The sequence below is a fragment of the Rhea americana genome, unplaced genomic scaffold, assembly GCF_003343005.1.
Source record: "Rhea americana isolate MKP2758 unplaced genomic scaffold, rheAme1 scaffold_247, whole genome shotgun sequence".
NCBI lineage: Eukaryota > Metazoa > Chordata > Aves > Rheiformes > Rheidae > Rhea > Rhea americana.
The window spans coordinates 138,103-152,778 of NW_028186365.1; the positions used below are offsets into that span (position 1 = coordinate 138,103).

A 14,676-nucleotide genomic window follows, 5' to 3' on the forward strand; every position below is an offset into this window, starting at 1 on the left:
TGAATCTGTTTTAGGGTTAATATATTCAAGAAAAATGACTCTGAGTTTGATTCACAGCATGAGCTTAGACTAAGAACTATGATGATTCCCAGGTTATGTCAATGGTATCCTCCCAAAAGGATGCTGGCAGAATCTGCAATTCTTTACTGAATAATCTCACAGCTCAACTATTTCCATTCTTCTTCTTTCATTCTGCTAGCCTGGCCATTTGTTGGCTTTTCAATATTTTCTTGGTGGATTTGGGGTAACAGCCAAGTGACCTTGAGCTCGTGCTCTACCAGCTGCTTTCCTTGAGCTCGTGCTCTACCAGCTGCTTTGCACTGCTATTCTGCCTCTGTCTCGGCTCCCTCCCCTTTCTCATCTGCAGAGCTCAGGGGTGGCAGCTCATCCTGATGGGATGATTTCCCTTGCCCCCTCTCCCCAGCAGAGAACTGGCTTCAGACCAACAGAGCCAGTTTTCACCAGCATAACAGAGCAAAGAATCAAACCTCTGGTTTTGGCCACTTAAATGGAACACAAACCCTTTTAAAAGCTGCATAGAAGCTCATTGCTAATAAGACCTGACTAGTATGGCCACTCCGTGGTCACAAAGCAACACAAGGTGTGAATATGCAGTGAATGCTCATGGGCAGCTCTGGTGCGATGTAACTCTTAATGCTTCATGCAATCTTGCTCCTTCATGTGCACTCCACTCCTCTGACTTGTACAGCTGCAACAGAAGTCACTCCCCAGGGCCTGAGAAGCAGCAAAAGAGGGAACATTGCTATAGTTCAAATGTCTGACTGAAGCTCTGACATTTGAGTCACCTTCGGATGCCCAGCTCCAGTGCTGACAGCAAGCATTTGAGCACAGGCTGTGCCAATCTGCCCAGGAACCTGGGCAAGGACTTGGCTGCAGAGGTCCACAACGTCACAGCTCCCTTGTTATCTGTACCCAAGCCAGGAAATTTCAGAGGARCTCAGGTTGGAAAGGCAAGCTGCAGTCAGTCTTCTGAACTGCACAACAGTGTAGGTGCAAAATGAAACGCCAAGTACACTGCACCTCTCAGTACTTTGGAAGTACGAGTGCAGCTCTCAGCATGCTAGACTGAAGGGATGCAAACAGACTAMGCATCTGTTCTGAAACCTTCTTGCATATCCACACGTGCACCAATCTCCTTRTTAAACAGCGTCAGGTTAACGATATACATTCAGCCACTTTTAAAACTTAGGCTCTTACTGGAAGAGGAATGCTGAAAGCAGTGCACTTATTTATAATGAAGGCACTTATCGAAGCAAGACTCTTAGCTGTTTGCTGTGTTGTACTCTGAACAGAGGATTCTGTGAGGGTGCGCATTACACACTTGTGAAAAATGTATCTGTTATCTTTACTAAATATCTCACTAATGTGAAAGAAAGATTAAAGGTCATCTGTCAAATGTAGTTGTAAGGCAAGAAAAAAAATCTCTCATGCTGGGTATCGCGAAACCTTTAGGCTCAGGATATTTTTGAAGAACAGTGAGAATGTGATCAATGAATCATTAGGAGTCCTGTGCCTGATAATGGAGGTCAAGAGTGCCTTTTGAGCTCTTGAATAAGAGTGTAAGATGCTTTTATTAACCTGTCTCAAGATGGTTGATTGCCTTCAGATGTGATGATACTCTCTCCAGCACTTGAATTTTCAAATATATAAAGATCTTTATTGGGAAATACTTCTTTAATAAACGAATTATTGTGCCAATGAAACTCAAGGTAGTTTTTAATAAAACCAAAAAAGATTATAGTATTCTATAAAGAATATTCATGYTTTATAAAATACTTGCTAGGATAAAGGTAACTAATAGGAAGATACCTTGACATGAATGACTTTGGAATTACTTGTGCCTCATTTTCTCTTCACGTTAAGTTTCTGACTATGTAAATACATTCAYTTCTAATTCTAATTGCTTCCAATTAAATTATGGCTGATTATAGCAGTGTGTATGTGAAGAAAAATAAACTCATCTGTGCTCAGGTCCTACGGAGCAAAGCTCTTTTCAGCCTTGAATCTCTCTGACACAAAAGCTATTTTGCATCTCACTGGRTATACAGATTACCTTCACATTCACTTCCTAGTTCTGTTACACAGTTAGAGAAATGTAAAGTAATGATTGRCTAAATGAGAATATGTCCTTCACATACAAATTTTCATTGCTATTTCATGATCCCAATTCCCTTTTCAGTTATACTGAAGTAAATCACAAACAAATTCATTTAAACCCACTAGAGTATACAAATGAGAAAACACAGTAAGAAAGATCTTAATTAGAGGAGATGAACAGCACTGTTCCATATTTACACAGCTGCACACTTTTAAAAGTTTGTGGTCTACCGCATTCCTCCATGAGAAAGTATTGTACATCACCACCGGTACTACAGGATTGACTGTTTGTGGCAATGGGAGAGATCACCACCCCCCCAGCCACTTCCATGCAGCGCCCCGGAAAACTCTCAAGTTTTGTGGTCAGTTCTCCCATTCACTGCCAGTTTCATTGCTGAGTGAAGGATCCGTTAGGATGGCTTCACTCACTCTAGTTTTTGCACGRATGTTCAGTATTCTTCCCATACTATGTACAACAAATATGACTTCCAAAAGATGAATGTTAGTCATGAGACCTCAGTTACCTCATATAGATCAGGACTACAAAGAGTTAATATGTGGTGAAGATGTGAGCTTCCTGTTCTCCATTTTATCTAGCATGCACTGCCTGTGTATTATGTTATATTATATACTATACTGTGTATCATACAAGGGGAACCCTTATTAGGCAGTAGTTTTGCAGAYAAAGATGTTATACTGGCTCCTGAGCTGAATATGAACCAACACTGTGTGACACTGCAAAAAAAAGGCCAGTCTCCTTCTAGGGTATACTGACAGGAAGGACATTTGTATGACCCAGAAGGTGTGCTACTGATTTTTGACTTGGGAAAGAAGAATGAAGGAAGCAGTTTGCTTAATCTAGAGAAGAAAAAATTGAAGGGGACATAACAGTGTTCTAACATGTAAAAGATTCTGGCAACTAGGAAAACTATCAATTAATTTTCACCAACCTTCCAATTAGAATTGAAAAAGAAGTCTAAATACGTGGCAAAAGATTTAGGTTAGATATTAGAAAAAAACATTTTGATTAAAATAACGCTTTAAGGGAATACCTAGGAGGAAGACGGAATTTCTTTTCTCTGGAGCAGACTGTGACCAGATCAGACCAATAACAGACAAGGAGGGCTTTAAGGCACAGCRACTGTCAGGGTAGTTTCTCGAGGACTTTCCCAACTGCAAGGCTGTAAGTTTATGATTTCGCATTCTTGACTCAATTTTCCAACCTTCAAACACCAGCATGTTCTTTTGGTGAAACTTTTATATGTTCCAGGGAATTACGGGGAAGAGGTGGGAGAAGACACTGCCTGGGCCTTGCTCACAGCATCTCCGGGTGTGTAATGCAGCTTACCAGGATGCTAATGATTGTCTGAGTTATCTGTAGCGTTTTTTCACCTTTCATGCTCTTTTCAACCACTTAGCCTAATTTACTGGCTCATTCCTCAGAAATAAACAATACAGAGCAACTTTTTGCCCTGATGCTGTACAGTCRTGCTCCTCTAATTACTCCTGCTCATAGTCTGTGTACAAAAGCAGCTCRGATACTTGGTAAAGCTGACATAACCCAGGGCAAGGCCAAGTCATACCTGCCAAGGATCAGGCTGTAGACCTGTCCTGTGGCAATGGGACAGTTTGGTTAGTAAAAGGTTGGAGGATCAGGCCCTGCATACCTTTCATAATACATTCAAATAACTTATCTCAGACACATGCAGAAAAAAGGTCACAACAGCACTTATATTTCAACAAGAGGCAATTAACATGTTATCTGGCCTTTCATTTGTTAGTTCGCATAAAGTGATCTACACGGCCTGCAGTTAGACAAGTATTGTGTTGCACTAATGTTAGCAGAGGAAAACTACATTAGGAAACTCAGAAAGCTGCATGGAAGGATTATTAAGTAACGCAGAAGTTATTTGTGCATTTCCAGTTTTCTTCTCTCAGGCTCACATTCAGAATGAATACGTGAAGGATCTTCTTTTGGCCAGTTCCCATAAAGGCATAATCTTTAAAGAAAATACCTATGCAACAATCAAATTGGTGCATATTCGCCTTCATTTTTACCTCACAKGCAAAAATGTAGAGTCTTCAGATTTCTTGCTTAGTAAGATACATACTTGGAGAATTTTACATACAGAATTTACTCTGCWGTTAAATACACACCTCACTTCAAACCTTGAAATAGGTAGGACTATTCATGTACCCTTCTTGAATTGGACTGAAAACAACAGGAGTATTTCCATCTAATTTAGCTAAAGATGAAGCTGAGAGATAAAACAAGGCAGCAGCTGACATTTTTGGTTTCTCTAAACAGCTCTTACCTAGCATTAGCTCCTTTTATCCCAGCAACATCCTACTCACTGCCCGCAACACACAGAAAACCAGGCTAAATTTTGCTCTTCTCTATCCTAAAACAAACCCTTGTGTAATGGCACTGATTTCAGTGCTGCTACTGCAAATGTTTGCTAGGGATTTCAAAGTAAAATGTGTCTTCAAGATGCTGAAAGCTGTATAATATCATTCATTTTTACACAGAAGCATAAAGCAACAGTAACTCTTCCTTTAAAATTGCTRTTATCCTACCTACCACCCAGAACGAAGGCAGCATGAAAAAGCATCTCAAGTGTTTTCTGGGACTAGTACATCTGTGTAGTTTGCAAGGAGGAAAATTGTAACAATCTGTTGAGATTTCCAAAATTATAACGAAGCCAAGTCAGAATCCTAGGCTGCGTCCAGTTCGCTCTCATCTCAGTAAATTTGTAGATAAAAAAATTCAGTGGGTTTCTCAGAGGAAGAGGTCAAAGCCCCAGTTCATTAAGGTTCTTAAACTCATGCTCAGTTTTAACTGCCTGGGGTTAAACTTCAAAATCCAAAGGAAAACACAGGTAGTTAGCTTGMAAAACACAAGTAGCCAGCTAACTGTGGGTGAGCGGATAGGTTTACAAGTGTATTTTATTTCTATATACATGTATGCAATATTTAAAATAGTGTATGTTATGTGAAAGTGCAAGCTYAAACGTGAAGGTATAAAGCAAAACCATGAATTTTTCCCAGGACCGGAATCAAAGTGTACTTTCCTATATGTAAAACAAACATCTCATGCCATCTTGAAGACCATTGCTGAATTTACTGAGAYTATAAATCTTTGAACTTCCAATCTGAAACTAGTTCTCTTAGCAAATAAGAGGTTTGATAGAAACCATGTACTTTTCTTTTTCTCAAATTGTTTGGGTTTAGAGGATCTGTTTAGAAGACACAGGCTTAACACTAGATAATGTTTCCATTATAATAAAYCATAGCCTGAACGAGAGCATATCCCAAGATCTGTGAATATCTACAGTCCAATTCTAAGCCATCTACAGCTTTTTTCTTTCTTCCTCTAATCAGCGAAAACATAATGAGAATACGCTAGAGCTAGCGSTGCTTTGCACAGCTTGAGTAAATTGGTGTGAAGGAAAAGCTGCAATCATTCAAACCATTCATTTAAAGAGATGTTGATCTCCTCCTTCTTCCCTACTGATCCTCTAAAACTCATTTATGAAGTATTTTTCCACTTAGCTTTCCTCATCTTTCCTCTACTCTCTACAATTGTAAATGTCTGTATTTTCATTGATGCAGGACACGAAGCCCAGGAAAGGCCTTACTAAGTGAGTGAAAAGCAATTGCTTTCCAAAATGTAACTCTGCCCACACTAAACATACAGCTGGGATTTTCCATGATCCTTTAATTGACTGGTAACATCAGTAAGGGTTGAGTCATAAGCTTAATTCACTGCTCAACTACTTCTCAAACTTACCACTTCATTCAAACTTATCACACCATTTATATCAGTGCATTAGAAGAAAGCTAAGTCTGGCTTAGTCAATTTGGTAATAGCACTTTTCCTATGTATCCAGAAGTGCTCTATAAACACACAAGAACAACTTTAATTTTGTCACACCTCTGCACAGTAAGTAGCTGCTCTATCCACTAACGAATCAGTCCAGAGTCAGACTAAGAGACTGGAGTTAGGCTGCCCCACAAATCACTGCAATTCTAGTTCAGTACAACACAGAATGAATTAGAAGTACTAATGGAGATGATCAGCATAGGGCAGAGGCTGTGAAGAACAACTTAAAATACAGGAGTAGATATATAACAGCAATAGAATTGAAACAGTAGTTTTGAGATTTTGAGATGAAGCTGAGATATCTGCATTAACATAGTGAGGAAGGAGGAACTACTGAAACGGATGGAGGAAAATGGATGAGAAGAAAACAAGGCTCAGGATGACAGATTACACAGAGGATCTCAGAGGCAGCCTGAACGGGTGTGCAGAGAGTGAGGCAAGGGTTTAGAAGTCAGAGACGAAGAAGATGCAAAATCATCTTCAAGAAAAAAAGGAAATGTCCTTTGTCAGAATTCAAGATATTTGGACAGCTAGAGAATAAGAATGTCTGACCCTTTAAATATTACAGAGAAAGGAGCAGCAAGACTGGGAGACAGCCCTGTGAACACTCCTAATCCCATACAGTACCTAGCACAATAAAGATCAGAAGTAGCAAGTAATCTCAGCGGCAAAGACTGTACAATAGTGGTTTTGAGCTATCTGCAGGTTTTAAATCAAGCATTAGCAGTGTTCAAGATTAAGCCATGTGTGCATCCTTGTCCAAAGATGCAAATCTTCTCTTGGGCCTCCTTTTTTTTTCATTGAATCCTGTTTTATTGCTCCTAAATGCTTCTCCATACAGAGTCGTACCGACTCTGAAAATTTCCTCACTAACTGAGGGAATTTACAAACCAGTTTCTGCTGTACCCATATAAGGATTTTGGAAAGTGAGTTTACCTTGGGAGGTTACCTCGGGAGGGCCAACGCRGTTCCTACTCCCAGCTACGCACCCCATCTCTCAGACATGTTCCCAGGCCTTCACAGGAATGTATGAGTAGCCCACRTAGCAACTTCTTTAGTTTACACTATAAAGCAGTAAGGTAACCTCAAACTGCTGCCAGTTCACTTTAATAGTGAGCTTTGGCAGAGCTCTGCTGCTCCACAAGCAGTTATGCGTGATCTCTGCACCTACGTGAGCGGTTATGCCATCTCCGCAGAGGAGGGAATTTGTCAAGAGGTTTGGGAGACTGCTGTAGGCATGAACCACAATTGCTCCTCCAAGGGACCGTCCCCCTTTGTAAGCTGGGCTTTGACTAWTTCCCATAGTAGCAAATCCAGTTTGGGAGATTACTGTTCCAGCTTGAATGCCTGGACAATCATTCATATTCTCATTCCACCCCAGAAGCTACCTCCTTTGGGCATTCTGCTTCACCTACCTGGTGGCGATGGTCTCAAAACTTGTGAATTGACTCAGTTAATCTCTTGGACTTCTTTTTTTCAGTGCAAGAACTTTTTAAACCAACTCTGTTGTCACTGGGTAATGACGTATAGTCACAGCCTTAGGTTGTATGACATTTAAAATGAAAAATACTTGTTTAACAGAAATTGTTTTCATTTACTCTGAACTACAACACACATCTGAGGTACAAGCACGTACAAGTTTATAGATGATTCTTGTCTTACATGAGTCACTTGTGGTTACATATGGATGAAAACCTGCTTGATATATTGGACTGAACCTATGAAGTGCTGTTTTACTGTATGTAAAAAGATTTAAACCAAGATTTTTTTTCCCCTTTCATTGATAACTGTCAACTGAAAATGTATTAGCRGGACCTTGAAGTGACTGCAACTGATGTAACTGAAACATCGCATTTGAAGCATAGCACTTAGTAGTTTTACTTGGACACCTACAGCGTACATTATCAAAGTGGTTTGTGGGAGGCACAGTCGCACACACAAATGTTTTTGCTGCCACTTGGCAGGACTTGCATGTATATTCCCCTTTGCTGATCACACCACTTTCAACGTGTATTTCATCATGTTGATGTCAAAGGTAGCTTTAAGAACATAACAGTTTGAAAAAACACAGAGCACAAAATTCTATCCTAACTGATCAGCCTTAGTGATGAATGAAAATGTAGRGAATAAAAGGATATAAACTGGGTAGGGGGAGCTGTTTCCTTGCTGAGTGCCAAGTAGTGCCAAGACTTTGAATAYATCTTCAGCAAGCAACATCTCAGCATACATCTTCATGCCATCCAGTGAGGATGGGGGGAAGACCCAAGTGTTTCCAGGCTGTATGAAACGATGCTTAGAACAATACTCAGTCCAAAGCTGCAGGTTCCCTAATATAAATCACTGAAAAATGTGATCCTAAATGCATTGCATTGTTTTGCTTTGAGATTACATCTTATCCTTTTTTCTTCGGTAAAAGTCATCATTCAAATCTCTTTTGCATATGTGAATGCAAGACAGGCTTAATAACATGAATGTAGTATTTGTACATGCACATAAAATGCTGAGATTTTCTTTTGGAAACATGGCTCAAGAAGCTTTTTCTTTAACTAGAGGACACTGCTGGAATACGGATTGTTTCTGACTCACAAAAGCATTAGAATATAGAGCTGACGCAGTCATTGTTGGCAAACATACAGGAATTTATCCTAATCTCAAATTCATGGTATTGAACCCTTAGCTTCATTTGATTTCCCTTGTGTTCTTCTGACACAACAATCAGCAGTGACTATGGCAATCTTTAGTGTCATAKATGAATACTTATCCATGCTTCTTCTCATTCCCAACATGGGTGAAATTTCCAACCATCAACTCAATTCGAGAACAGAACAATCATTTTTCTTCTTCTGGTTGCAGGTGTGGACTTAATCTAGGGCAAGTCTCTGCATGATAGATTTCTTTGTAAAATAAGGAAACTTTTCAATGGCTTTTCTTAAAACTTATATAAGCAATCTCWTGCCAAGGCATAGGTCTACTCTAGAAAGGTGATAAAAAATAATGACCCTGGAAAAAGAATATGTTATTAGATYGCCATTCTTTCCATCACTATCTGATAAAGATCTCACTTCATTCTTGCATTCTCCTAAAAGGACTGCTAACAAAACCAAGCCATGCCATTGCTGATATTTTCAGTGTTAAGGCCATGCTACAAGAAAACTTCCTCAAAAAAACAGGCCGTCGTAAAGCTAATAAAAAAAGCAAAACAAACCACTATCTTTTTTTCAGCCTGATTCCCTAATAGGCATCGTGCAYGTGGGGAGGCCTCAGATTAGATTAATTTATGTTTTGTTTACCCAGAATAAGTTCAATGAAACCACACAGTCACAGCCAGYGAACTGATCAAAATAAATTATGGTCTACCAAATACTTTGCACAAGGTCTGTAGTCATCCAAATCTGCATGCTATCTCACCAGCTATCTACATTCCAGAATCAGAATCTGAACCAGAAATCAGACCCTATTCATCATCCRCTTGTAACTGTATTTCCAGTTACCTAGTTCTATGTTTTGGAACTATTGCTACAGGCTCCTGAGTTTCATCTTCAGGGTTCTGTTAATACTACAGTAAATCTTGTCTAATCCTACTCACCCAGTAAGGAAAGTTTTTAAGCATTTCAGCACAGTTAACATCATTAACATCAACAGAACAATCCACACACTTAAAAATAAGCATGTCCTTTAATGCATTTCTAGGTTAAGGCCTTGCTTCACTGAAACTATGAGAAGGAACTACCTGCTCTCTGTAGTACCTGCAGTTGTAACTCTTTCTTAAATAGTAAAAGCCGTAACTACCAGGCATATAATTTGGTATACTGCTGACGTCAATCCCAGTAGTCAATAAAAGACCGTGGCACAAGCCTTTTTTATTTGTTTATTCCTGACAGATAGTTTGTTCACATTACATGCAATAATGAGCAGGAAAGTGCTTTTCAYTAGCCAAATAATTTTCACTACTAAGCTTTATTATTTGGACTGCAAAAGCACCTATATGCCCCAGGAAATAGATGCATGTTGTAACATATAGAGATGAAAATGTACAGGGAAGCAGAATTTGGTCCACAAGCTGTAGTACTAAACTTTACTTAATTTAGTTTCATCCTACAATGGAGAACTTACTTCAAAGTGTTCTGAACAAAACCAGTGGAAAGGAATGATTTGGAGACAGTGTGGGTATTTTAAGGGCACTTTCTACTATTTTCCAAAATTACCAGCACTTTGGATTTTCCTGTTAAGATGTGCTCTTCATAATGATCCTCACAGCGGGCTTAAGAATTGGTTGAATCATCTTATAACTACATCTACTGCCATCCAGAGGTAATTGGCAAAAGTTAGAAGAGTAAATCTAAGTTAATGGTATCACTAAAGGTGAGACATGAATACTGGATATTAGAACAATTCCTGTTTTACAGAGACTTAAAGTTGCAGCCCAGCCCAACAGAAATTACAAAAATAAAAGCTAAGCAAATAATTCTTTTTCTTTTTCCAATAGAAAAGGAAAAAAATGAAATGATATATCACATCAACACTGTAGTTCATTTCGTGCATTAAATATATCCTGCGTTGCGCTTTCTATTCATCTTTTCAACGAGTGTTTCTGCAAATTACATTATGCCATCTTAGGTTTTTCATGCAGAATACATGCTTTTCAAAAAACATTACACAATCTTTGGTATTAAAACAACTCTTGAATCTAACATGTGCAGAGGATTTTTGATTGAAAACTGAGAGTGCTCATACTTTAAAGGATCACATCCCAGAGCTTCAGACATGATTAGCTATCGTTATTTAGGTGTCCAGATGCCAAACAGTACCCATATTTAAAAATCAGGCTTTATGTATGAGAAAAGAACAGGATTTTCAAAGGAACCTGAAACTATTTAGCTCTAACTGGTATTTCCAGGGTTCTTAAATCTACTGTGTTCCTTGAAAATTAAAGCTGTAGTGATTAGGAAAGAACTGCTATGCAGAGCACAACAACTGTATTAACAAAGATGATAGCACCCTTCACATCTATGTACCTTCACTGCCCATCTTGGGGGTTTGTATCAGACCTAAGTATCATGTACTGAGCAACTAATAAAAATGTACTGATTTGAATCATGGCTGTAACTTCAGATGAGGAAAGCTGTGCGGCCACATGCATACTTCTGTATTACATCCCCAGGAGCACACATCATCCTTGATGGTGCTAACTGCAATAAAAGCACCTAAAACCTTTAACCTCAAAGAAAGCCTACACTTTGCCACAGCATCCAATTTCTGCCTGAGCTTCTCACAGCACAGACAGTTAGGAAACATTAATGAACTAAGCATACACACATATCAGTTACAAATTACTATAATTCATAGTGAAGAGGCAGAGAACTCAACAAGAGAGAGGGTAAGGCTGAAACTGTGGAAGTATCTATGAATTGTGAGTGCCCACAACTAGGGATAACTGCCATCAAGTACTATGGCTGAGCACTCACACATCCAGCTACAGGCACTTAGAGAAATGTGATATTTGAGATTCTGGAACTAGGAAAGTGGAAGTGGAGATGACCAAAATGAATAAACATTTCTAAAAATTTATCCTTAAAAAAATTTGCTGCAAAAGCCTGTTAAGAATACACATACACATATGCCTATTCACTTCAGGGAAACTGTGTGCTTGCTTGTAATTTTCAGCTATAAACTGAGAGTTATAAACTCAAAACATGACTAGGATTATTAATGTGACCATCTCAGAAGCTGCTTCTCACCATCAGATAATTTCCTAAAATATCCATGATTCCATTTACAAATTCCTTTTGGTTTACAAATTCACTCAAATATTCTGCCAACCCACCCTACCAAGCACATTCTGAAACCACAAACTCAAAAATGCCCTGTCTAAATAATATCCTATCAACAGTAATGATTTTATAATCAGATTTCAATAGCAGGCAATATTGTGCTGAGGAAATTTGAAGCACAGTAGAAGCTTGTTCTTCAGTTATATCATGTCTGTTCTCCAGTGCTTACGGAATAAAAAGTTTGGCTTTGCCAGTAAAATGAGCAGATACTTCTTTTTCATATACAAAAGGAGAAGAACTATACAAAGATTATGAAACTTCTTCATRCAAGAAGTAAAATCTGACTCTGTCAGGGACTACAGCAAAACCCGCCAAGACTGCAGCTTGGTTAGATTTTCACTCATGTTCCTTGGAAGCGTGAATCATCAAAAAGATGTAAGAAGCTTTTTCAGAATCATTCTCTAAATAGAAATTTAGATTATTTCTTTATACATTTTTAAATAGCTTTACGAATGCATTGTAACGTCTATTTGTGGTAAGTTTCAAAGATCTACCTAATTTGCTAGAAGTGTGAAATTTTAAATAGAGAAAAACAATATGAAAGTATTTAGAGATTTTCGCTGTTGATTATAACCATTACTGTTCAGATACATGGTTTAGAGATTAAACATCTATTTGGCTCTAGCAGAGAAACACAACAAAAATTAGCAAGGGAAGGAGGAATGCCATTAAAAAAATCAGCTTTGAATTCTATCTGAGTGCAGGTATGGAGTTTGCTGCCAGTTGTGATATTGCCAGAAGGCARTATCAGTAAGATACCAGGGTGCCTYTATTATCCTGTTATTGCAAAGAGACACTGATAGAATGTAGCACTCAATCCTATTTACTGCATTGGGACCACAAGTACTGTAAATTACAATTTTTGTATTACTTAAGGTTGGAATCCAATTCCAAGCAAGTTTCCAGAAGTAAGTTTTAATTTTTTCCTTAGAAGCTCCATGTTATCATGTAAAATATGAAGACTATAAACTATCAGRCCAATTTTGTGTAACAGATTTTTTTATGTACTTTCAGTGTCAATCATTTTTTTGGTAAATCAAAAAAGATAGTTATCTAAGGATAAGACAGGACAGTACAGAGAGCAAGGTGTCAACCAACTGCCCAAACAGTGCACCTTACTTATGCAATACAAAAGTACAAATACATGCCTGAACTTATTTGTGTCARAAACAGTACACATGCATCTCTTAAAAAGTAAGAACTGTCTTTAATGTAATTTATAATTCCAGGTGAAAGTATGAGCTGTCCAGTCAGTACCCAGCGCAATGCCATCTTGTGGTAAATGGAAAAACTGTCTATGGAATCTAATCAGGTTTTAAATGCATAGGGAATTTGCTGCTCTGTAATACATGAATCACACTCAGACCTGCTGGGTTGGAAAAAAAAAAAAAAAAGATGATATCATAATTATAAAATATAAGATGTGCTATGCTAAGTATTTGAATCTAAGATTCAGATATTTATCTACAGATTATAAGTCTGACATTTTATTTTCATTCTAAAAATACATCTGTGACAGTATACACCGACYCATTTCCATTACTTCAAATACAAGTTAAGGGAGGAGACATGTTTAACTTAGTGTAATTGTATCTAGTATAATAATTCCCCAACTTCTGTTGGCTGCAGCTAAATCCTATCATGAGCTTGTTTCCAGAGCACCAAAGATCAGTTCAAAATGTCAAGGCCATACAAGCCAAACCACTGTATTGCTATAAAAGGATCCTGCCTTCACATTTGTTTAAAAATAGCACRGCAGTATCTTTGACCTGGGTGACTTTTTGGTGCATGCGGTATTATCCRATCACCTCACTCACTATTATGCCTCAGGAGCCGTCTGCCAGGTGTTACGGCTCCCGGCTCTCTCCCCGCRTGGTGAAGCAGCCTCAGTCCTGGGGTTGGGACCTGAGCTGGGCCTCGGGCCACTCTGTGCCTGGCCTAAGCTTTAGCAATGACTTTCACACCTAAATGTTATGCTAGAAGCAAAACAGAGAAGGTGTTTCCTCATTTCTCGGTCTTAAAGCTGCCGGATGTTTGAGGGCTGTTGCACGACACCGGACGTGGCAGTAGGAGACGCCAAGGCCCAGTTCACTGCSTGGGTGCTCTGCGTGCGTTGCGTTAGCCTCGTCTCTCTGCGGCAGAGAGTGAACATGCTTTTCGTGTTCACCCTCCTTCAYGCCCAAGCTCTCTCCACGCTTTTTCTGCCTCTGCCCCAATCGTGACTTGGGAGAAACCGGCTCAGGCCGCCTCTACCCCGACCCGTYACACAGGGGCAACCCGCTCCCGGAAAATTCACCGGGGCGCGTTGGGGAGTTACTCGGAAGGGCCRGACCACAGGCCACTGCTGCTGGTGTGAGCTGTACGGAATCAATGCACGTTGCGAGCCAGGCAGGCGGGAAAGGGGCTAGGCACTTCCAGGCGGGAGCGCGGCGCTGCCCCGCAGCCCCGGGGCCGCCGTGGGTACTACGACTCCCAGGGTGCCGCCCTGGCGCCAGCCCCTCCCAGAATGCCGCGCGCCGGCCCAGCGTGCACTACAGCTCCCAGAAGGCAGCGCGCCCGGCCCGGCCCCCGCCGGGGCGGTGCGGCGCGGGAGAGGGGCACCCTGGGAGCTGTTGTTTCGCGCTCCCTTCCGGGCCCTCCGGCGCGTTTCCGGCGCGCTGCCCCGGAACGGCGCTCGGCCACTTCCGGAGCCGGCCGGCGGGAGCTCCCCGCACGTGGCGGCGCGGCCGGCCCGGCCCGGCCCCGCTCCGCCGCCATGGCGGCCGTGCGCGTGGAGGAGCTGCTGGCCGCGGCGGAGGAGCAGGAGGCGGAGAAGCAGCGGAGCATCGCGGTGCACAAGGAGCT

The 14,676-nt window shown here is 40.4% G+C and overlaps 1 protein-coding gene across 1 annotated transcript in view; it reads left to right on the plus strand.

The window, feature by feature from the left end:
* Positions 1–14,587: 14,587 nt before the first annotated feature.
* Positions 14,588–14,676, plus strand: part of RRS1 (regulator of ribosome synthesis 1) — a 1,284-nt gene continuing 1,195 nt past the window's right edge. The window contains exon 1 of the mRNA XM_085306791.1: positions 14,588–14,662. Within this exon, the coding sequence (XP_085162917.1) occupies positions 14,588–14,662 (75 nt within the window). The remainder of the gene's footprint in view (positions 14,663–14,676) is intronic.